Genomic DNA, 24,493 nt, shown 5'->3' on the forward strand with positions numbered 1-24,493 from the left:
CAACAGTTTACAGCAATATAAAAACATGAAACCATGCAGTAAAATCATTTTAACAAATTTTTAAAAAGTTGAAAGCAAAAGAATTAAAACAAATCTCAGCAGGTCATTGTGGGGGATGTATTCTTCATTGCCTGCCTAGGCCCGGCAGAATACAAAAGTTTTCAGAAGGTGTTTAAAAGCTAGCACAGAAGGCGTCTGCTGGATCTCTGGTGGCAGAGCATTCCACAGGACTGGGCCGATGACACTAAAGACTCATTTTCTTCTTGTTGCAAAACACCGACTTGGGGGAATGACCAGCAATGCTCCTGCAGATGATCTTACTGATTGAGCTGGGATACGAGGGTTCAAGTGGTCCCTAAGGTACAATGTACCTAAGTTGTTCAGGGTTTTGAAATTGGCTCGGTAGTAGCAGTCTGTGCAGCTGCTTTAACAATGGCATCACATTTAAATAGACGGCAGACAAACCAGGTTTTTTAGCTAGTGTTACTTAAATTGGGTCAAATCTGTATTCCAGAGGTGCTGGAAGAACTGGGAAGCCTCTCAGAGGCAGTCTTCAGAGGCGGAGGACAGAGGAGCCTCAAGCTGTGGAGGTAGCAGCAGTCCTTGTCCCAGGGGCTTGCTCCTCTCTGCTGCCTCTGGCAGAGCAGTGTCCCCTGAGGTTCATTCCGCAAAGATCCTTAACACAGGACCAGTTTTCCGATAGCAATGCAAAGTTTCTGTCCATTTTACAGAAGTTGCAAACAAGTTGATGTAGGGATTCCTTGGGGGGTGGGTGGGAAGGGAATCAGTAGAATGGTTGGTAGGTTTCCTCCCCAAGGGAATAACAGTGTGCATGCTTGGCATTCATTTTAATTAGTTTTCAGCAAGAACAGATGCAGACGCAAGTGTGGCTTGGTGTTCCGAGATGTTAAAAAAAAAAAAGTTCTTCTCTGACTTTCCCTCTAGCCTGCTATTATTTGGCTGTGACTAGTGGGAAGGTCAGGTAAGAGCTGGGCTTTAACTGCATCGGCTGGTGGGTGGAACTTTCTCCAGCCTTCACTATTTCCTTGTTCCTGGAGCTCAGAAACATTAGGTAGCTGGAGAAAGGATGGGGAGATGTAAGGAAAGGAAGGGCAAGAGGCAGTGGATCCTGAAAGGGAAACAGGGTGGTGATGGTGATGGGTCTAGGATAAGGTAAGGGTTGCAGACCAGACTACAGAAGGACTCAGTGCCTCTCCCCTGCTCCTGTGGAAGCCTACGAGACTGGGTGGGTTGACCATGTGCCTTGGAAAGAATGGGTCACACCCCTTTTTAGTCCTACTCAGAGTAGACCCATTGAAATTAATGGCACGACTAACCTGGGTTCGCCCATCATGCACTTGGCATGTTTTTAAATAAACAGATGGTTCCTGGTGTCGTGTCAGTCTCCAGCATTCTCAGTCTCCAAAGGAAAGCATCTCTGCCAAGAGTTCCCGGCCTGTCAAGGACTGCAGAGTGCAAAACATTCCCGTTTGGCCTGTTTGCACCAAATTGCGAATCCTCTTTTGGCTAAGAGGCACCGCTTGTCCTTGCGGAGCCCTGCAAAGTACATCCAAGGTCTCCTTCTTGACAGCTTGATGAGCCAGCTAGGCTAAGGCGGTGTGCTTGATGCCTTAATCTTGGTCTGCAGGGTTTCCTGCTCGGCTTTTCCATCAGTTCCCAGCCTCCTTTCCAAAGTCGAAAGTGTAAAATTATTGCATCGTCCCCAATTTAACAGGGACGTTCTTGGGTTGTGATCACCGAGTGCTTCCCCTCTTGTTTAATTACAGTTATTTATTTATCGGTTTAGTAAATTTCTATACACCCTTCATCTGAGGATCACAGGGTGGTTTATGACAGAAAATACAAAAATAGGAAAGGAAACGTGGTAAGAAACAATAACAATGCCCTCCTCCCAGTTTAAAGGGACATAAATTGTTTAGTTAGCCAAAGCCTGGGAGAAGAGGAATGTTTTTGCCTAGCGCCTAAATATATCTAGTGATGACTCCAAGCAAGCCTCGCTGAGAGAGCATTCCACAAATGGGGAGCCACCACAGAAAAGGCCCGTTCTCATGCTGCCACTCTCTAGATCTCTTGTGGAGGGGACATACAAAGAAGGGCCTCCAATGATGATTGCAGGGGGCTCTGGCTTGGTTTATATGGGGAGAGGCGGGCCTTGAGGTATGGGGTCCTGAGCCATTTAAAACCAGCCCTTTGAATTGTACCCAGAAAATGATTGGCAGTCTCCTCTGAGTAGGACTAGCATTGGATACAACCCAAAGCATGGGAAATACCCATCAGTTAGCTGATGTGTAATAGCTGGCATACACATTCAGGGTTAATAATAATAATAATAATAATAATAATAATAATAATAATAATTTATACCCTGCTCATCTCGGCGGCTTCCAACTAAAGATTAAAAATGCATTAAATCCCCATCTCTTCTTCAGTATCTTCCAAGATTGCTTGTGACTTAATTCATGTTTTCTGCATCTGGGAGGTCTGCTTGACAGGCATCTTGTTTATAATAATACAAGGTGATCCAAAAGCTTTTAAACATTATTATTTATTCTGCTCCTCAACTTCCACTTTCTTAAAGGTATACGGCTCTCCAAGGACAGGAAGTGCAGCTCATGGCCCATGTTCAGAGTTGGACCGGAAATGCCACTAGCAGGGAAAGGGCCGGGGCCTGTTTCAGGCGGCTCATCCTCGTCCACCAGGAAGTCCAGCACCAGCAGGGTGGAGACACCTGTTGGTGGATTCCTTGCCCTCCCCCAGCATCCAGTTCAGTACCTTCACCCCATCCCTCCTCTCCCCCTGACCAGCCCTGCCAAGAAGTCTCCACGCAGAGGGCAGAGCGACCGATTTGGTCACACTGGGTGCAGAGTCTCGGGGGTGCCACAGGGGGCTCTGCAATTATTATGCAGAATGGAAGGCAAGAGGATTGGGGGGGAGGGTGCCGAATTTTGGTGTTGAACTGTTCACTGCTGAAACTTGGGACCCTAAGGTCCGCCACTGCTCTGCAGAAACTGGTGGAAGCTCTCCAACATTTTGGGCAAGGGGCTCTCCCATTGCTACCTGGAGATGCCATTGGGGGGTGGTGTAGTGGTTAAGAGCGGTAGATTCGTAATCTGGGGAACCGGGTTCGCTTCCCCGCTCCTCCACACGCAGCTGCTGGGTGACCTTGGGCCAGTCACACTTCTCTGAAGTCTCTCAGCCCCACTCACCTCACAGAGTGTTTGTTGTGGGGGAGGAAGGGAAAGGAGAATGTTAGACGCTTTGAGACTCCTTCGGGTAGTGATAAAGCGGGATATCAAATCCAAATCCAAACCTAGGACCTGCTGCATGCAAAGCACCTTCTCTTCCCCTGAACCACAACCCTTCCCCATAAAAGAAGCCTCCCATGTTTCTGCAATGGGGCGGCCGAGACCCGCGACCTGCGTTTCCAGTCTAACTTTGAAAAGTCAGGCTCCTTTTCCAGAGAGCTCCCTCATGGGAGCTTATGTCCGTCTTCAAAACCGTATTGGATCTCGCGCGAAAGTGTAAACAGCTTCCCAGCTCTAAGGTCCTGCTGTCGCGTTGATTAAACAATCATAAAAGGAAACGCAGTGTTTAAACATGGAAGCCTTTGATGAAATATTAAAGGCAGCCCTCTCCCCTGGGCTTGCTAAAGGGGCCCTCTGGCAATATGGAAGCTTCGATACATGGTTCTCCTCCCGCCCTCCATCCCATTCATGTCACTAATGATGCTCGCTTTTGGAGAAGGTGGTTCGCCTCCAGCAGCTGGTCTCGGGAAAGCCAGGCTTAATTAGGCGCCGCTAGGTCTCTTGCACATCTTACTATCTCCCATTTAATTATGGCTCTGCCGGAGAAATAACTGGGTGAGACACCAGCCTGATCCTTCTAGGGGAAAACTTCTCTACATGAAACAGGTCCTTTGCTGTGTCTCTTTTTTCTCCCTCTCTCTATGTCCCCCTCAAGGCAAAGAAAACATGTTTTAACGACATGGAAATCATTTTATTAGATGTGCTGCACATTATCGGTTGAACATCGAGAGAACTTGTGTGATGGCAGATCTCGGGGTGTGGGTGTTTGTGGCTCCTGAGAAGTATTGCTATAATACTGTAGCACCAACTTTCTTACATGATCGGCAGCCACACAAACTGTGGCATGACAGCCTTACATTTAATGAACTTTAGATAGATGATAGATAGATGATAGATAGATAGATAGATAGATAGATAGATAGATGATAGATAGATAGATAGATAGATAGATAGATAGATGCTTTTGAATTATGGTGCTGGAGGAGACTCTTGAGAGTCCCATGGACTGCAAGAAGATCAAATCTATCCATTCTGAAGGAAATCAGCCCTGAGTGCTCACTGGAAGGACAGATCGTGAAGCTGAGGCTCCAATACTTTGGCCACCTCATGAGAAGAGAAGACTCCCTGGAAAAGACCCTGATGTTGGGAAAGATTGAGGGCACAAGAAGAAGGGGACGACAGAGGATGAGATGGTTGGACAGTGTTCTCGAAGCTACAAACATGAGTCTGACCAAACTGTGGGAGGCAGTGGAAGACAGGAGTGCCTGGCGTGCTCTGGCCCATGGGGTCACGAAGAGTCGGACACGACTAAACGACTAAACAACAACAACAAGATAGGTAGATATAGATAGATAGATAGATAGATATAGATAAATAGATAGATAGATATAGATAGATAGATGATAGATGATAGATAGATAGATAGATAGATAGATAGATAGATAGATATGGATCCACCCTATTCTCTTGATTGTAGTTTGCTTCAACGTATTTTAATAATGCATTTTTAAATCGTTGTAATCTGCATCGTGGGAACTCATTGATTTACTGAGTGATTTATTGCATTGGTATTCCACCCTTCCTCCAAGAAGCCCACAGTGGTGTACATAGTTTTCTCTGGCTCCTCATTTAATCCCCACAACAGCCCTGTGAGCTGTCAATGTTTTCCTTTTTTTAAGGGAAATTCCCTTATTCCGAATAGGATTCCTCGCAAGAAAAGGGAAAAGTTGACAGCTATGCCCAGTGAGCTTCATGGCTGAGTGGCAATTTGAACCCTAGTCTCCTGTGTCCTAGTGAAACACCCTAACCCCTACGTCACATTAGCTCATCACCCCATGGCGATCTACTAAATGATTTGCGATCATAAAAGGTAAAGGGACCCCTGACCATTAGGTCCAGTCGTGGCCAACTCTGGGGTTGTGGTGCTCATCTCGCTTTATTGGCCGAGGGAGCTGGTGTACAGCTTCCGGGTCATGTGGCCAGCATGACTAAGCCGCTTCTGGCGAACCAGAGCAGTGCACGGAAACGCCGTTTACCTTCCCGCCAGAGCGGTACCTATTTATCTACTTGCACTTTGACGTGCTTTCAAACTGCTTTCAAACTGCTAGGTTGGCAGGAGCAAGAACCGAGCAATGGGAGCTCACCCCGTCGCGGGGATTGGAACCGCCGACCTTCTGACAGCGCCACCCACGTCCCCTTTGCTATCATACTGCAGTATTTAAGGCCAAATTAGTGCAAATCAGGGGAACTCGCCACAGTGCAAAGGATTCTAGAACATAGGGTTGGGGTTGTTTTTTTTTTTTTTTGCTGGTGCGCAAGTCCTGCCGGAACAGTAGCAATGTGCAAGACTCAGTACTGTGCCTGCAAATAAGTATTTTATTGGAGGACATGTCTCCTAATGTCTTGTTATGAGCCATGCTGTGCTATTATTCAAGGCCTCCCTTTAGCTTGATTTGACTTTGCTGCTGAGAATGAATCCCAATTAATAGACAATCCAGGCTGGCTTGTCTCGCCCTGCTTTGCACAGGCAATTCTGCACCCACTTGCAGAGCCACAGTGGGGGTGGAGGGGAGCTGTGTGTGCAGTATATCCTGCCAGGGATATACTACCAGGCCCCTGTTCTGAATTTCTATCTTGCTTTTTCTTAAGAGGTGAGAGTAAGTCTCGTTTTAGTCGCGCAGACCTAATGAAAAGCATGCAGGCAATATCCATGCCAACTGCTCACTTAAGAAGCAACTCTGCAAAGATTTTCCACCTCATTAAGTCGCCGCACTCCAATATGTCTGGCTGCAGGCCTGGTGGGAAGAGGCCCTTAAACGGACTTGCCAAATCTGGCTGCAAGGGAGTGGGTGAAGAGATCCCAGAACAGAGGCACTTTTAAATGTGGCTGCAGATTGGGGGAAAAAGCAGATTGAAATTCCTGGTGTCTCTGGAGCTAGAGGTGTAAGTGTTGCTACTTTGGAATTACTAACGCTTTGAGAGATGTGCTGACTGTGTGTGCATTTTTGCTTTCTACCTGCTCAAGCTGTTTAAGTCTCTTTTCCTCCTGAAGGCAATGACTCTGGGTTGTGTTTGCTCATGAAAACAGGGATGGGGGAACTTCCAAGGGCCTTCCAAGGGCAAGGAAGCAAGGAGAAGACATCTATGTAAGCCTAAAGAGCTCTGCTCCTGTCATAGATGCTAGAGTCGGAAGGGACCCCAAGAGTCATCTAGTCCAACCCCCTGCAAGGCATCCCTGACCGATGAAGGGGAGACCATTGGAGGTTTTTAAGCAGAGGTTGGGATGGCCATCTGTTTGCATCCATGGGTTCAGAGCACACTTTAAAAAGAGCAGCGTGCACTCCCTGGACGAAAGAGAGATCCATGGAAAAGCTTCCTGGCGGGATTTGAGGGCAGCCACAAGGAGATCTTTAAACATAGGGACATAGAAACTTACCTTATACTGAGCCTGACTATAGCTCATTATGGTCTACACGGACTGAAGGTGGCTTTCCAGAACTTCAGGCCCTTCTTCATCACACAACCCCCCACCATGGAGCTACAGCCCTTCCTTTAAAACATAGGAACATAGGAAGGTGCCTTACGTCAAACCAGACCATTGGTCCATCTAGCTCAGTATTGCCTGCACTGATTGGCAACAGCTCTCTGAGGTTTCAGCCAAGGAGTCCCCCCAGCCCTACCTGGAGATGCTGGGGTTTGAAGGTGGAACCTTCTGCGTACAAAACAGGTGCCCTGCCAATGAGCCACAGCTCTTCCCCACAAACGAAAGGCATTGGTGAACCTACATTTGCAGGGCTGTGAAGCTTAAACTGCTATGGGGGCCCCTTCGCAACCAGCAACGAGGTCTGAGTAACCACTGTTATCTTCTTCAATGGGGTTGTTCCACAACAGATCACCACAGATATTTTTTAAAAATTAACTGCTGCATCTCAGAATTTGATTAAAATTGCTTTACTGGGTTATCTCATATTACACAAAGCATCTTTTACAAAATACTCATTTTTTTCTGCTTTTTCTAGCAACCTGTTCACATACAGTTTCATTATATGAGAGTTTCCTTGCAATGTCATTTTCTAGAGATAATACGCGTAAAGAAATTGAGTACTCTTCAGCAGAACAGCCAACTTACTGTGACACCTTCCCTTTGCAACGCCTGTGCTGCTGACTCTCAAACTCTGGGGTTGTTGAAATATACAAAACAAAACAAAACAAAACAAGATTGATTTGAGATGTGCAACTCAAACTGAGTCTAATAGACCCAAAAAATTGTAAGCAATGTGGGTTAAAGTTGCTTCTGAGGCCCCTCTAGGGTTAGGTAACCCTGAAGCTGAAGTTTCATTCATTTCATAGTACAGTGGTACCTCAGGTTAAGAACTTAATTCATTAGCTAATCACTTTAGCTAATGGGGCTTCCCACTGCCACCAAGCTGCTGCAGCGCAATTTCCGTTCTCATCCTGAAGCAAAGTTCTTAACCCGAGGTACTATTTCTGGGTTAGTGGAGTCTGTCACCTGAAGCGTCTGTAACCTGAAGTGTCTGTAACCTGAGGTACCACTGTAGATCCGTCCCTGTCTAAAGGATAATGAGGGGACTTGCTCCACAGGGGTGCAGTTGGGGCAGGACTTGGGACCAACACACTAGAGCCCCTCTCTACAGAATGGGCAGTAAGGCTGGCTCACTGCATTTTGAATCCAGCGAAGTGATGCTGCATGTTGCAGTCGGCTCCTGAGAACAGTAAGCACGGTGGTCAAAATTGCATAATTTTGCTGCTGTTTGCCAGACCAAAAGGTGACCTGCTGTGGACAATGAGCTGTTGAGCACCTTGCTCACACCCCCCCCCCCACCTCAGGCAGTCCGCCCCCCCATCCTCCTTGTTCACGTTGGTTTCTCTACGCAGGTCTCCCCCAAGTCTCCCCTCGCCTTCTGGCTTTGAGCTTGGACATCTCCCGCTCTGCTTCCCGTCTTACAGTCTTCTGCCATGTTCCCCCTTTAATAGCGTTTAAAGTAATGAAGCCCATATATCATATAATAAATAGCTATTGACTCCCGTCCATGGTCTGGATCAGGATTGATTGACCTGTGGGAATACTCTTTTCCTCAGTCAATAAGGGGCCGTGAAGGGGGAATAAATCTTGATGGAGACTGACAACCGGGAGGGGGGGGAGAGAAAGTCAATATACTTATTAATACATACATTAAATGGGCACACATCCTCCTCTGGGGAGACGCCATTTCCTTCTGACAGCTGGCGAGTGTGGTGGGAGGCAAGCGGTGGGGGAAATGAGGGAAATGATAGGGCTGGAGACACCTGAAATTTCTGCTGTGCAGCTTGCAGAACTTCCATCCTGTGGCCAAGGCTGGAAAGGGTGAATTTGCATGGCGGGGGGGGGCATAGAACCATAGAATTCTAGAGTTGGAAGGGACCCCAAAGATCACCTGGTCCAACCCCCTGCAATGCAGTAACTGCTGCTAAAGTATCCCAGGCAGATGGACAGCCAACCTCAGTTTTAAAAGCCTCCAATGAAGGAGAGTCCACATGGGAAGCTGCCTTATCTCAAATCGGACCATCTGCCCATCTAGTGTGGTAGTGTCTAAAAAAGGTGGCGCTGTGGTCTAAACCACTGAGCCTCTTGGGCTTGTTGATCAGAAGGTCGGTGGTTCGAATCCCCGCGATGGGGTGAGCTCCCGTTGCTCGGTCCCTGCTCCTGCCAACCTAGTAGCTCAAAAGCACGCCAGTGCAAGTAGATAAATAGGTACCACTGCAGCAGGAAGGTAAACGGTGTTTCCTTGCACTCTGGTTTCCGTCACGGTGTTCCATTGCACCAGAAGTGGTTAAGCCATGCTGGCCACATGACCCAGAAAGCTGTCTGTGGACAAACACCGGCTTCTTCAGCCTGAAAGCGAGATGAGCGCCGCAACCACATAGTCGCCTTTGACTGGACTTAACGGTCCAGGGGTCCTTTACGTTTTTACCTTTTTAGTAGTGTCTGCAGTGACTGGCAGCAGCTCTCCAGGATTTCAGAGGCCTACCTGGATATCCTGGGGATTGAACCTGGGACCTAAGGCAGGCAAGAAAGACTCTCTCTCACTGAGCTATGGATTTTCCCCATAAGGAAATATGAATTTCATTCTCTGGGTGCTGGTCCATGTGTAGTCCAAAGCTACGCACTCTGCTCTTGTGCCTTTCCAGTCTTCCAGAGAGGGATCTCCCCCTGCCCTACCTGGAGATGCTGGGGATTAAACCTGGAGCTTTCTGGATGCAAAGCAGGTGCACTGCATCCAGAGAAAAAGCTAAGTCAAAGGTGGCATGATAACAAATTTATAAGGTTTCGCATGGCATGGAGAGAGTGAACAGAGAATTTATTTTCCTCCCTCTCTGATAACATTAGAACTTTTGTAGACATCCAAGGAATCTGAATATTGACAGACTCAGGGCGGATAAAAAAAAGCACTTCAGCACTTCAGGTCCACAATTAAACTATGGAACTCACTCCCACTGGAGGCAGTGAGGGCCACCAACGTGGATGGCTTTAAAAGAGGGTTGAACTAATTCATGGAGGATGATGCTATTGAGGGCTATTAGCCCTGATGGCTCGGCTTTACCTCCACCATTGGAGGCATCAGTGCTTTTGAACACCAATTGCTGGAAACCACAGGAGGGGAGAGGGCTCTTGTGCCTGAATCCTGCTTGCTGGTTTCCTAAAGGCAACTGGTTAGTCGCTGTGAGAGCAGGATGCTGGACTAGATGGGCCATTGGCCTGATCCAGGAGGCTCTTCTTATGTTCTCTAAGCACTGAGCTACAACCGTCTCCAGATATTGTTGAATTTTCTACTCTCAACTTCCCATGATATGTGGCTCTATTTGGGCATTCTATGGTTTAGAAATAACTATGCCTCTGTATCACTTTTTGAGGGGTTAATACGATGCATCTGTGCCAGTGAATAAATGTGGACCTATCATGCTGTTTCAACTCCCTCCCTCCCTCCCTCCCTCCCTCCCTTTAGCCAGAGGACAGATTTGAACTAAGCAAGGTTTTCTAATCAAAAGGTTCATCTCTAAAGGCAAGGTCCCTGCCTTCCTTCCCCAATACCTTCCTCCTCCTAATATTCCAAAGGCTGCTAATAACGTAGAATATATTAGGAGCCTTCAAAGGGAAAGGAAGGAGTCAAATATGCTTTCCATGTTACTAGACCTCGCCGAGCCAATTATAAGCACATCCCCCCACCAAAAGATGCAAAGCAAAGGAGCTGACTAGTTTCCCATGGTGTGCAGGGAGCAGATAAGCTAAGGTGACCCTCACCTCTTCTGTGAGTGAGTCATGGGAGCATCTTTGCGCCCCCCCCCCCCCGAACGGGAGAGGTTCCTTCCACTAAGGACGCACTGTGTCTCTAAATGGCTTGCTCCTAGCCTGCTCTTCAGCTTGGGAAACGTTAACCCGACTTTATCTTGTGTACCAGGTGCCAAGGGCTGCCGTCAAAAACATGCTGCTGTTTAAATAATGTCCATCATGCCTGTGTTTAGTAGCGAGCAGAGCTAGGCAAGCGTGTGTGCCGATAGAGAAGATGGGGGAGAGGAAAAGTCTTATTCCCAGACTCTCATTTTCCCTGCAAAGGCACCTCCACGGAAAGTCAGAAGGCACGTGACAGCAGATGTCTTTCCTACACTCCTTGGCTAGGAGAGACTTTTCTCCTTCCTGCCATTAGAAGTACTTCCATTGAACTTTAATCTAGTTCGTGCTTGTTTTTGCTTATAGTTCCTGGGGTGGGGGGAAGAGTGGGTAGGAATGTTGTTGTTCTGCGCAGGCTTCTTTTAGGGCAGGGATAGCCAACCTGGCACCCTTCTGATGCTGTTGGACTATGGTTCGCATTGTTTCTACCCATTGACCTTGCTGGCTGGGGCTGTAGGAGTTGGAATCCAGTAACATCTGCAGGGCACCATGTTGGGCACCCTTGCTCCAGGCTATTGCAGATGCAACAATTCTATGATTCTGACATCCAACTTGTTTGCTGGTCAGTTTGCTTTGCGTCAAGGAGAGAGCTGTCCGTGGTCCTGACCACCACCAGCTTATCCTGGATGCCTGCTGTGCTTGGCCAGCACACTGCTATGGGCTCTAGCTTGAAATCAGACATAAGGTGGGGTTAGCTGTGTTTAGTCATGCCTCGTCTTCTTTTCCTTTACTAGAATCCCCATGGTCCACAGAGGTTTGCTTAAGCCACAGTACAAGGGTGCAGAGGTTCACACACCCTTCTCCAACTCTAGGATCAAGAAGAAACTTTATAAATGTGAATGTATTTTTTTAAGGGATAGTTGTACATGCATTTGGAACAGAGGTGGGCAACACAGTCCCCTCCCAATGTTGCTGGACTACAACTCCCATCACCCTTGACCTTCCTGGGTGGGGCCAGAGGCCAGCAGCATCAGGATTACACCCCATGCTGGCTTACCCCTGAGTGAGAATCTCTGGATTTATAGTCACTGCAGTGTAGATTTGTATTTGCAAATCACATCCTGAGGTAGCTTTGTATGGGGCTATGCTTTATACACCAACACTCTGAACTTTGCTCAGTAGCTAATTTGCAGCTGGTTGGTCTCTGTTTGTTTCCAAAAGTCCACCTTTGACTTTTGCAAGCCTTCCCTTGCGTGAATCAGATTTAGCTATCATATGCCAGAGACAGCAAAGAGCTCTGACTTCCTGCTCTCTTGAGAAGTGCTGCATTGGGCTCCCTTTCCACCCAATTGGAAAATGCCAGAGGGCCGTCACTCCGGCCCCCTGCCCTTGTTCCTTCGCAGGTTGCGATGGACTTGTTAGCTCCCTTCATATTTTTCTCCCTGCCACCTCCAGCTCACGCAGATAAACAGAGGAGCCTTTCCTGCAAAGCAATTTGGGATTGGGCTTGCTTGGCTGAGCAATCTTCACACTCACCGCAAATTCCTCCAGCCTTTGAAATGGCCCGTTTCCCTGGGAGGGTGGGGGGATGTTGACAGTGGCGGAGGACTGCTATAAACATCTCTAAAATGAGATGCTTTCCCCATGCATACTTAAAAGCCATTCATATTACCCCAAGCCCTCTGAGAGCAGGAACGCTGTTAGAAAAGTAATGTTGCTTGCTTTGAAAGCTTAACTTTCCTCAGGCCAGTGGTTCATGGTGCAGTGGACTGGGCTGGAGTTGGAGAGCTCAGGCCCAGAACTTTGGCTGGAGGCGAAGGCGAGTAAATGACCAAGTTAGGCTAACCTGCTGTCCCATGCCCACAGGACCGTCTTTAGCATATGCACCGCTGGGGTGCAAAGATCCGTCCAGAGCCCCCAAATTTAGTTAAGCCGCCCCCAAATGAACTTTTAGTGAGCTTTTTTGGGGAGGGGCAAACGCACAGTTGTTGAGCTTTTGTTTCCTGACTTATCGGGAATATTTGACGCTACAGAGTAACAGGGCGATGGAGGAGGGGGGTGGGGACTTTTTCTCCATTGCTTTTCACTGCCACCAATCGAGAGGGACCGGTATACAGTAGGTATACATTTGCCACCCCCCAGAATTTGGCGCCTGGGTGCCCAGCACCCCTTGCATCCCCAGGTAAAGACTGCCCTGCATGCCCACCACCCCTGGCACTTGGCTCAACACCTGGCTTCACCAGGAGTTGTCCAGAGGAGCCAAGGATCAGGTTGGCGTGGGAGCACAGCAAGATGGTGTGGCACCTCTACTGCTGGAGGCAGTATATTCCTCTGAATATCAGTTACTGGAATCGCAAGTGGGGAGACTTGCATTTGGGTACTGCTTGTGGGGTGGTCACTGTTAGAAGAGGATACTGGACCAGATAGGATCCAGCAGTTAGGATTTTGTTGTTGTTTTTAATAGGATTAGATATATTCATGAAGGCTATCCATGGCTACTGTGTGAGGGCTGCCATACTGGGACGTGGGTGGCACTGTGGTCTAAATCACTGAGCCTCTTGGGCTTGCCAATCAGAAGGTCGGCAGTTCGAATCCCCATGAAAGGTTAAGCTGCCGTTGCTCTGTCCCAGCTCCTGCCAACCTAGCAGTTTGAAAGCACGCCAGTGCAAGTAGATAAACTGCTGCGGTGGGAAGGTAAACGGTGTTTCCATGCACTCTAGTTTCCATCACGGTGTTCCATTGTGCCAGAAGCTGTTTAGTCCTGCTGGCCACATGACTCAGAAAGTTGTCTGTGAACAAACACCGGCTCCATCCGCCTGAAAGCGAAATGAGCGCCGCAACCCTAGCATGTGGCTGGACTTAACCATCCAGTGGTCTATTACTTTTACCTTTTTTATGTCCAGATTTTCCCAGACACTACTTTTACTGGGATCGCAAAGGCAGAATTGATGTCCTGGGGGGAAGTTCTGAACTTTGGGGTTTGTTTAAAAAAAGCTCAAGAACTTCCAGGGTGTCCTGGTTTTTTTTACTTTTTGAAAGATTGCAACCCTATGCCCCCGCACACCAGTTGCTCAGAATCACAAGTGGGGAGAGTGTTGTTCTGCTCAGGTCCTCCTTGTGGACTTCCTTTAGGCATCTCATTGGCCACTGTGATAAGAAGAGGAAGCTGGACTCTTAGGTTTTTATGAGAGCGGGAGGGGAAATAAAGTGCCACATTCAATGAATCAGGGGGCAAAAAAGCTTCTCTGGCATATTAGCACTCCTTGCGGGTAGAGGATCACCCGTATACAAAGGAGCGCATCTGCCCAGGTGCTTCTAATTGGCAGATTAAACGGTGCCGGGAACCTTGTGTGCGGTGCTTGTCTAAGCCACAGCATAGTTCGCGCAGGTTGCCGAAGCTGGCTTCGCGGTTAACAGATGCAAATTTCCATTTATAAAGCGGAGCGTGCCTGGGTAAACGACCTGATTTATGAAGGGCCTACTTCAAGAGCAAATCATGCAGCACATCTCACAAAAAAGAAGCCTGTGTTTCTTTTCTTTCTTTCTTTTTTTACTTGCTACGCCTCTTAAACATGAGTCTCGATGGAGCCCCGGGTCAATAGGAACCTCGGGAAAAAACATCGTATTCCCACCCCCACTCCCCCCACCCCCTGGATGGGCAAAGCAGAGGCGTTGCTATAATCCTTGCCTCCTTTGAGGTCTTTTCTTTGCCTCTTACAGCGCTAAAGAAACTGTAAGAAAATAACCCGGCGAGGATTTGAAAAGATCTTGCAGGTGGCTTCTGCTCAATAGCAACAGGTGCTGTTCCTTAGCAGAAAAAGAAGAGGCAGAGGAGTTATGTATGAGAGGCTCCCCCTTCTCCAGCAAGGAGTTTCCATACCTCCCAAGATTTGCCACCAAAGTTTCTCAACAGGTTACTCATCCGCTGATGGAAAGCACTTGCGAGAGTGACTCAGCAATCGCCTCGCCTCGCTTTGTCTCCAGATCCAACAAACTTTAGTTTTTATTGTTTTCGTAATGGTATTGATTATCCAGCAGTGGTTGGTGAGACGAGTAAGGCAGAAGGAGGTTCAACTGCAGGTGGCGCAAGAATCGACGATGGGCAAGCCAAGTAATGGCACATCTGAATCTTGGGTTTCTACTCAGATGGGATGAGAGGACCTTGCTGTTCCACCCTTCGATGTAAAACAAGAAAGAAAGAAAAAGGCAGCTGTTCTGCAAGATAAAAGAATGAATCCAGGGATGGTGCAAGATAGCCTGCCCTCCCAGGCAGAGCTGTTGTTGCCACCAATGGTGGTTGGTGCCCAAGGGAACTGGTAGGGCAGAAGTTGGAGGAGTGAGCCTTTACAGTAGCTGGAGATAGAGACTGGCGATTCCAGGTTTGTCCCCATCCTCTTCCCTGCTGAGATCGACAAGAGTGACCCTGAGACTAAGGAGGTGGGGGCTGGCATCCCTGGATTGGATCATAGAATTGTAGAGTTGGAAGGGACCATGATGACCATCTAGTCTAACCCCCTGCAATGCAGGAATCTTTTGGATGTGGACCAAATCCAGAGTGTAGTCCCTAAGACGGTTGGATGGCGCCCTGTGCGCCTCCTTCAAGCAACTCTTGCAGCCAAGCTAGTGCCAAACGTATTGCTCTGCTTTCCTTTGGACCACATCAGCGAGGCTGAGAGTGGGGTCTTGTCATCTGGGCTGTCCAGGACCCACAGATACATTGCCCAGGTTTGTGTCCTGGAGAAGTCACTTCAGTGCTGCTAATACAGTGGAGGTGCACTCCATTGTCTCTCAAGACGGACGGATGCTGACAAGTGCCACAAGACTCCCCCCCCGCCCCATAGAAGGCTAGCACTCCTCTGGAAACTTCAGAAAATGGTGCCTCTTGTTTCATAAGGAAAACACAGGTGGAGGGTTTCCCTCCTCCTCCCTGTTTGCATTGGTGCCATTTTTTTATTACAGACCATCTGCTCAATGATCTGAACCTCCTCACGGAAGGCCAGGCCAGACGGACTAATTCCATTCCTTGACTCATTAATTTCCGCCGTGCCTTCCTTTGGAGTTGATGTGCATGCCCTTCTGAAGCCTCGTTGTGGACCTGATTTGCAGACGCTCTCAGAGGGGTGGGCTGGGACAGCCTCACAGTTGGGTTTGCAGTTGCCCCATTGCCCGTGAGATGGGCCGTGACGATGAGGAATGCAGAGGAGGCCTTGCAGGGTGGGGCAGGAAAGAGCTCGTTTGCCAAGTGGACCTTGTGCTAGAGTGTGGTGTGGAAACATGAGCAGGGAAAGTGTCCCTGGAGAAAGCTCTGCCCTATCTCATTCACATTTTGCATTCCCTTATGCGCCCAGTGGAATATTGGGTCCTGTTTTGCTTGTCAGAAAGGAAACCAGAGATGATCCCAAACTGGATATTGGGTGCATTCACACTGCCATTTATCGCAGTTTCCTGACATTTCCCTAACTGCTAATTTCTGCATTATATCCAGTGTTTTTTTTTCTGGGGGTACTCAAGGGAATGCAGTACACACATCTTTTTCTTTCTTTCTAGAAGAAAAGCACTGGTTATTTCTCAGCTTTCGCATGATGCAAAAGCCGCTTCCAGAAATATAGAGAGATATAGCGCAAGTTTAGGGCTCATTTCTGAGTTATTTGCTTCCAGGGAAAAATCCGTTCCCTGGGGAGAAATTATTAGATAACAGGCAATCCTCATTTTGTGTGGGGGTTTTCTGGACCCCTGCACATGTTGATGGGGCCCACATAAAGCGTCCTTCCCTGTTCTGCCCTTTTAGTGACGTTTTAGGGTCACTTCTGGGTTCAGTGCCATGCTTGTGTGCACGGTCACTTGTCAATTGGATACATGTAGCTTGATCATTGCCTGTGCTCTGAAAATTGTAGCTCTGCATGGCGAATGGAACCTCCAGACAACTCTCAGTGCCCTTAACAAACTACACTTCCCAAGATTCTTTGAAGGAACTCGCGGCTGTTGAAAGTGGCAAGAGACTGCTTAAATTCAGATGGGACCTGAGTCGGGCCAGTGGTTCATCTAGCTCATTATTGTCTACACTGACTGGCAGCAGCTTCCTGGGGTTTCAGGCAGGGCTCCTTCCTGTCTCTAACTGGAGGTGCCAGGGATTGCATACCCTCCAACATTTATCTGTTGAAAATAGGGACATTCTATTCCATAATAATGATTGTGATAATTTTATTATTTATATCCTGCCCATCTGATTGGGTTGCCCCAGGCACTCTGGGCGGCTTCCAACATATATAAAAAACATAATAACACATTAAAGAACTTCCCTAGACGGAGCTGCCTTGGCTTCAGGTGTCCTCTAAAGGTTGTATAGCTACTAATCTCATGGGCTCAGGGGCTGCATAACTCCATACCTTCCAACATTTCTCCGATGAAAATAGGGACGTCCTAAGAAAAAGTGGGACATTTCTGGGGTCAAACAAGAAACTGGCTTCTGTGAATCCAGGACTGTCCCTGGAAAATAGGGACACTTGGAAGGTCTGTCGTGGTGACCATGCTAAGCTAGGTGGCCCAGTGGTCTGACTCGGTATAATGAAGGGCTATGGCTCTGTGGTGGACCACTGGGATTGATCCCGGGACTTCTGCATGCGAGGCAGATGTTCTGCCACTGAGCCCCGGCCTCCCCCCCCCTGCACACCGTCCTCCTACGGCTTCTGGAGAGCGGCAGGTCCTGCCTCTGGTGTCGCGAGGAGGGGGAGGCAGGAGCAGAAGCTGCGAGATGTCTGCAGGGGCGGGAGAAGAAGAACAATTAAAAGCTGCGGCGCTCCTGTCATTAGCGAGAGAACCAGATGAAATTAACACCTGCGATCCACTCGGAGCTGCTTTTATTTCTGGGGGGGGGGGGTGGCTTATTATCTGAGCCCAGGTATTGCCTTTGCCCTCTCTCGCTTCGCCTGCAATGTGTGTAGGTGGGCAGGATTGCCTGGAGTGGGGAGGCAGCCTCTCTGGTGGGGAGAAAGTTGCGGCAGAATCCGCCCACAGGCTCCATTACAGGATTCAAATGTCAATACAGGCTTTAATTGGTTTCAGTGTCCCCTCCTTTCCCTCCCCACCCCCCACTCTCCGACAGCTGCATTTGGTAATTAAGACTCCACAAATAGATTTCTCGGCAACAGGTACGGAAAAAGGGGGAAGTTTGGCGGTTCGTGTCTGGCGAACGGAGGACACTTTCCTTCCTTCAGCAAGAAGTCTTGTTCCAGGCCACGTTCATACCATACCTTTAAAGCACTGTGGTACCACTTTAAACAGTCGTGGCTCCCTCCCAAAGGATTCTGGGGGCTGTCGTTCGTTTAGGGTGCTGAGACTTGTTAGGAGATCCCTATTTCCCCTCCCAGAGTTACAGTTCCCCGGGATGAGGAACACTCTGGGAATTGTAGCTCTGTGAAGGGAATTCCTCCAGGAGCCCAGTTCTTGCAGTTTTCCTTTTTCTTTCTAACAAAGAAAATGTCCATCTGGTTCAGTGTCCTTTTCTCACAGTGGCCAACCTGATGCCCCAATGAGCAGCCTGCAAGCGGGATCCGAGTGCGACACATCTCTCCACTTATGATTCCCAGCGACAGGCATACAGAGGCATGCTGTCTCTGACAGAGGAAGCAGAAGACAGCCATTGTGGAGCTAAGAAAAGCATAAAGCTAGGGTCCAGACATCCCAAACTGGATTCATCTCCTTCTCCCTGCATCCTGGGGTGTACAAGTCCCAGACCATTTTGATTACCTGGATGAGAAATTGCAATCCTTCTATCCGTTTAAGTGCTTTTGCGTTTCCTCTATGTCCCGATCTTACAGCAATTTCCGTGGGTTTCGTTAATTCCGATTTCCCCATATTCCTTTCCAGCTTGTGCAAAGGACGGACGCTCTACTCGGTGGTGAGAGATGCCAAGATCGTCCTGGATGTCAACAAAACAAGGCAGATTGCTCAAGAGATCGTCAAGGTATGAGCAATGGGGAATAAAAACTCAGAGGACACACACTCAAACACTCTTGAGACAGGTGTCTGGTGCCTGGGACCCACTCTTGGTGTGGATGCTTTGACAGATGTGATGCAAATGGTATGAAAAGACTGGTTCAGAGGGAAAGCAGACATCTTTCCCACCCAGCCAACTTCTACACACACATTCATAGCAGGAAGCCAAGTAGTCATGTCATGCGGACATCTGGTGCTATGTGGTGTGTGGGGTGGGGTGAAGCCCTATTTTACTTCATCTGTGTCCGGGTGAATCTTGAAATAGGCTGAAGGAGCCTGGGAGTAGTCAGTGGGAATCGCTTCATGACGTTTCTGAGATGAAAGGAGCAGTAGTGGAGTGTCAGATTCAGGGTCCTTTCATGATAGTCACAGCCATGCCTCTTCTTCATCACAAGCCATGCCCCTCCTAAGATTACAGAATCACAGATTTGCAGAGTTAGAAGGGTCATACAGTCTAAGCCCCTGCAATGCAGGAATCTCAGCTAAAGCATCCCTGACAGGTGGCCATGCAATCTCTGCTTAAAAACCTCCAAGGAAGGAGAGGCCACCACATTCCAAACTCTTATTGTCAGAAAGCTCTTCCTAAGATTATACAAATGTCTATGATTATATACAAGGGACATGGGTGGTGCTGTGGTCTCAACCACAGAGCCTAGGGCTTGCCGATCAGAAGGTTGGCGGTTTGAATCCCAGTGACGGAGTGAGCTCCCGTTGCTTGGTCCCTGCTCCTGCCAACCTAGCAGTTTGAAAGCACGTCAAGTGCAAGTAGTTAAATAGGTGGGAAGGTAAACGGTGTTTCCGTGTGCTGCTCTGGTTTGCCAGAAGCGGCTTAGTCATGCTGGCCACATGACCCAGAAGCTGTACACTGGCTCCCTCGGCCAATAAAGCGAGATGAGTGCTGCAACCCCAGAGTCGTTCACGACTGGACCTAATGGTCAGGGGTCCCTTTACCTTTACCTTTATGATTATATACAATAACCTTACAATTAAATAACAATAATAACAACAGTAATGATGGATGGATGCATTGCAGTGATCAATGGATGTGTTGCCTTCCAGCTAGATCTACTATTTTCTGTGCATGTGCAAATGATTTGCAGTGCTCCAGTGTCTTCCCTTAGAGTGGTTCAAGTTCTGTTTTCCATGGCGTTCCATTGGACATAACAGAACTTGCCCACCATTCCCTTGAAACTAAAGGGGTGGATGGAGATGTCAAATTTGGTTCTCTCTGTTTCACAGTTTCCCCGTCTAAAATTCCGCTCTTCACATTTCTGCAGCACCTTGCAATGTTTTCAAATCCTCATGAAAACCCTTCTGCAGCTTGGTCTGCGGTTCTGAGTAACGTACACAAGCCTGCAACCGATTTCCCCATATCCAATACATTTCTGTATGTTATTTCCACAAGCATCTTGATTTCCCCACTGGTGTTCCCCTAGCATATGCATTTTTGTGAACATCTCGGTTGGAAGGACTGCATTGCAAAATTTGGATATGTGCCAATTCCGCGGGATGACTGTGTTTTGGTTCTCTTATTGTTGCGGAAAGCGGGTATTAGTTAAATGCAGAGTTAAATGCAAACTAAATCAGGTTTCTTTCCTATCCCTAGCTCACAGACGCCATGTTGGGGGCCCCTGTGTGCAGTCCACAATCCTGCATGGAGTCTGGGACACTTTATCCCCCCCCAGACCACACTTGGGAATGCTGGGCTTTCATTCATCCTCCTCCACATCCTTCCATGTCACATTGAAAGGTGGATTATCATACCAGGGCTATTTCTGTCCTATTAAACTCAAACCCAAAGCCATTTTCATTTCATTGGCTTTCATTAATTCTCTCCCCCCATCCGCTGCCTAATGAGCAGATATGAGTTCCTATCTACGCCAACGCGGCCCATGTTTCTTAATAGAGCTTGGCCAGAATCTCTCTCTCTCTCTTTCTCTCCCTATCTCTTCCCCCTCTTCAGTCAAACTTTCCCAAGCAATGTATATGCCAAGGCTCCAAGACTTCTCTAAAAAAAATTGCTACATGGGGTGTGTGTACCTGTCTGGCAGTTAATGCTCGTTAAATGATAAAATACTGTTGCCCAGTGCTATTTGTCTAGAAAAAGAGGTGCCGGAACTCACCAGGAATGCCTCCCTTGTTCTCTTATAATGGCAATGGTGCCCACCTGGGAGGTGCTGGAACCGAGTTCCGGTGAGTTCCGGCTGAAAAATCCCCGTGCTGTTTCCCACCCAGAAGAAAGAGCATGCCAGATCCTTCCTTGCTCTCGGTTGTGTCCAATGTTAGTCAGTTGCAGTTAACTGCAATGGCTAACTTAGGTTCATTTATTTCACTGAGTCTACTTGGATCAGAACTTGGTTGGATGCAGCCCTCTGCTTGTTGAGGTGCCTCACTCCGAGAGCTGATTTTGCCACTGAGCCAAAATAGGGGGCAGAGTGCATGCTTTGCCTTAAAAAGGTCCCAGCTTCAGCTCTGATATCTCCAGTTAAAGGAGTGGTGGGGAGCCTGTGACCATCCTGGGCTTTGTTGGACTACAACTCCCATCAGCCCCTGCAAGCATGGCCAATGCTCAGGGATGATGGGAACTGTAGCCCAACAACATTGGTAGGGCATCAGGTACCCCACCACTGGGTTAAAAGTACTCAATAAGCAGTCTGAGTTGGGGGGAATCTCTTTCACCCATGCGGTTGCCCTCTGCCCACACCCAGTATCTGAAACCCCCCTGATCCCATTCCCCCACTGCTTTCTAGACTTATTTCTGGTCCCAGATTGCCAGGTAGGGAGGGATGTAGGTGTAAATACGCACCCTCTCATCATCTCTCATGAACAGTAGTCCCTGATGGTTCTTGGACCTGTTAGGGTGGAAGGCATGGAGCCCAGCAGTAGGTGGCGCCAGAGCCAACTTGTTCTGGTTTTGCCTTCATCCTCCTCCCTGCTATGTTCTGCTGCAACTACGGAGGAAGAAGCTAACAAACAGGACCACTCCCTAGGCTAGCAGTAAGGCAGGGAGGGACATGTGGACTGGCTGCTGGTGGACTGACATAATGGACCAGCTTCTGCCCCCCAATGCTTTCACTCATTAGCACTAATAGGCAATTGTGGGTTGTGAACCTTACATCTGCCTTGTCCCGGTGTATAGTTCTAGCCATACTAGTATATTCAACAGGAACTGAAAGTCTGATAGGAGCAGAATATTTGGTGGAAGACTCACAGCTACCGCCCCCTGTTGTATTTGTCTTGACTTTAAAAAGGTCCTTGCGAACTTTCTGGGAACAGGGCAAAGGTGTGGAACCACCCTGACATAAGGACAGGTTGGCATTTTAGAAAACCTGCGAGCCAGTAGGGGGTGCTAGCTACCCATCTAGCGTGCAGAGAAACCTGAAGACAATTCAAGGCTGTCTACTGGAGAGAGCCTCTTGTTTCAAAGAAAATGGCATGCTCAGATAGATGGAGGTCAAGCTGGGATAGGGAGTTCCAAGGAAGAGAAGCTTTAGCTTTCTAGGGCTCCATTCACACAGCACTTTATTCCATCTCCCCGACATTTCGTAAATGTCAATTTTGGTATAGCATTTGAGCCTCCACGCAATGTAAATGCCACTTCCTGAAAACAAGTGGAACATTGCACATACCCAGGGCTTGTTTCTTTGTTATTTGCTTCCAGAAAAAAAAATCCATTTGCAACCCCCTTTATCCAGAAAACTGTGGGAATAAAGTGACAAGATCTGGGACGGCAGACCAGCATACAGTTCTTTCTTGTCTTTTCCATGGGGGAATCACAGGGGAACAGAAGCAGGCATTTGCAGAAAGGGTGGGGGAGTAGCAGCGTGGTCCAACAGTGTTTGTTGTTGTGCCAAATGCTTGCAATTCAGCCAGTATAATGGTCAAGAAAGCCACTGTTTCATAGTACAACAGGTACTGTAGTAAGAAAGCAACACCAGAAAATGAGATAGAAGCGTTAGCATTATAATCAGGAAAGCGAACACAATACTCCTCATGTCTGAATGCACCCTAGGCCTTAAGGCACACGTCAGGTGTGGAAGGAGCTATGGTCCCCAGCCAGAGACCCAAGCATATTTTTTAAAATATGCAAATTCTCAAACAGCAATTTTTTTAAAAGCAAAACATCTTAATGCAAACCTACCTAGAAACAATAAGCAAACAGAGACACGGCTGTCCTTTGAAATTCACACATCTCTGGGTTCCACAATGGATTTCTCAAACCAACACAGGTATACATAATGACATAGAATTGTAGGACTGTCATCTCTAGTCTCGCCCTCTGCAATGCAGGGATCCCAGCTGAAGAATCCCTGGCATACAGCCATCCAGCGTCTGTTGGAGAGAGAGAGAGAGAGAGAGAGAGTCCACCACCTTCTGAGGTAGTCCTTTCCACTGTCAAACAGCTCTTACCCTTGGAAAGTTGTTCCTAATGTTTGGTGGGAATCTCCTTTCTTGTCATCTGAATCCATTGGTTCTGGTGCTACCCTCTGGAGCAGCGGAAAACAAGCTTGCTCCATCTTCCATGTGACAGCTGCTCAGATATTTGAAGGCATCTTCTTGAACAGCAGTAGACATTACGAAAGCCAGTTATGGTGTCTGGGGAAGATTTGTCATATAAAGTAAATACAGTTTCTTAAAAGGGCAAACAAATCAGGACACATGCTCAGCAACAGGTCATCTGGAGGCGACCAGTCTTGAAGGCATTTACAAAACTCTTTACACCGTTTCCAATAGCATCCCATGGAAACTGCGTAAAGAGTTTTGTAAACGCCTTCAAGACTTTTAAGAAACTGGATTTACTTTATATGACAAATCTTTCCCAGATATTTGAAGGCGGTTATTGTATCACCTCTGTCTTCTCATCTCCTGTTGGCTAAACATACCCAACTCCCTCAACACGTTCCACCTTGTCAATATCCTTCTTAAACTATGGTGCCCCAAACTGCACACAGTACCCCAGGTGGGGTCTGACCCAAGGTTTACAGTAGTGGAACGCATGCAAATGTCAGGGAAAAGCAACATGCACAAATGCCTTAGGGGAAATTGCTTGCCCAAAGGTGTATATTGTGAGGAATGATGCAAAGGTTGATGAATTTCCATAAGGACTTAAAAAAAACACCACCTGATGTGGAAATATAGGGAGCTAAAAGTTGGGCAAATGATTGTGCTGGAGAATGAAATTGGACTGAAAACTGGTTGGACAGGAAAAAACCTGAGACAAACTGAACCTGACAGATTTGTGCATCCTTTGCACTAAGGAAGCCTAGATGTTCCTACAGCAGGGAGACAGATACCTGCCACCAATTACTCTTTTTCATGTTGATGCAAGGCACCTTGTAGCTTTTTTGATGGAAAAGCTGAGCGAGTGATACAAATACCGTAGGTCAAACCAAAAACATAAATAACATCAGCGCCCAGGCAGATAGATTCCTTCTCCAGCGAAGGCTGGCTGACTGTGGTGGTTTTAATGAGCGTGGAGACCAGCGCTTTGTGGAGACAGCAAGGTGAACGACAGCTTGCCCTGCCTCCTACACCTTTCTCGCTTCTAGACCATTAGCGCCAGGCCTGTAAGCAAGTTGTGGGAGGGTGTCAGGGAATAACGGGGGGGGGGGGGGTTTGGTGAGCAGTGAAAGCTGTTTGCATCTGGGCAGTGGGTGCTTTTTCTATTCTTTTCTTGAACGATGAGGTCTCAGCTCATCAAACTCAAAGAAATCCCTACGGTTACAATTCGCTTTGCCTTGATCTCCTCAGCGAGGCAAGCACTTTTGCAGTAAGCTGCTAGTGT

The 24,493-nt window shown here is 47.9% G+C and overlaps 1 protein-coding gene across 2 annotated transcripts in view; it reads left to right on the forward strand.

Moving 5' to 3' along the window:
- The window catches only part of KSR2 (kinase suppressor of ras 2), a 190,982-nt gene that overhangs the window by 144,305 nt on the left and 22,184 nt on the right, over positions 1-24,493 (forward strand). For both annotated transcript variants that reach the window (XM_053368015.1, XM_053368016.1), the window contains one exon: positions 18,580-18,676. In XM_053368015.1, the coding sequence (XP_053223990.1) occupies positions 18,580-18,676 (97 nt within the window). The remainder of the gene's footprint in view (positions 1-18,579; positions 18,677-24,493) is intronic.

The sequence above is a fragment of the Podarcis raffonei genome, chromosome 16, assembly GCF_027172205.1.
Source record: "Podarcis raffonei isolate rPodRaf1 chromosome 16, rPodRaf1.pri, whole genome shotgun sequence".
NCBI lineage: Eukaryota > Metazoa > Chordata > Lepidosauria > Squamata > Lacertidae > Podarcis > Podarcis raffonei.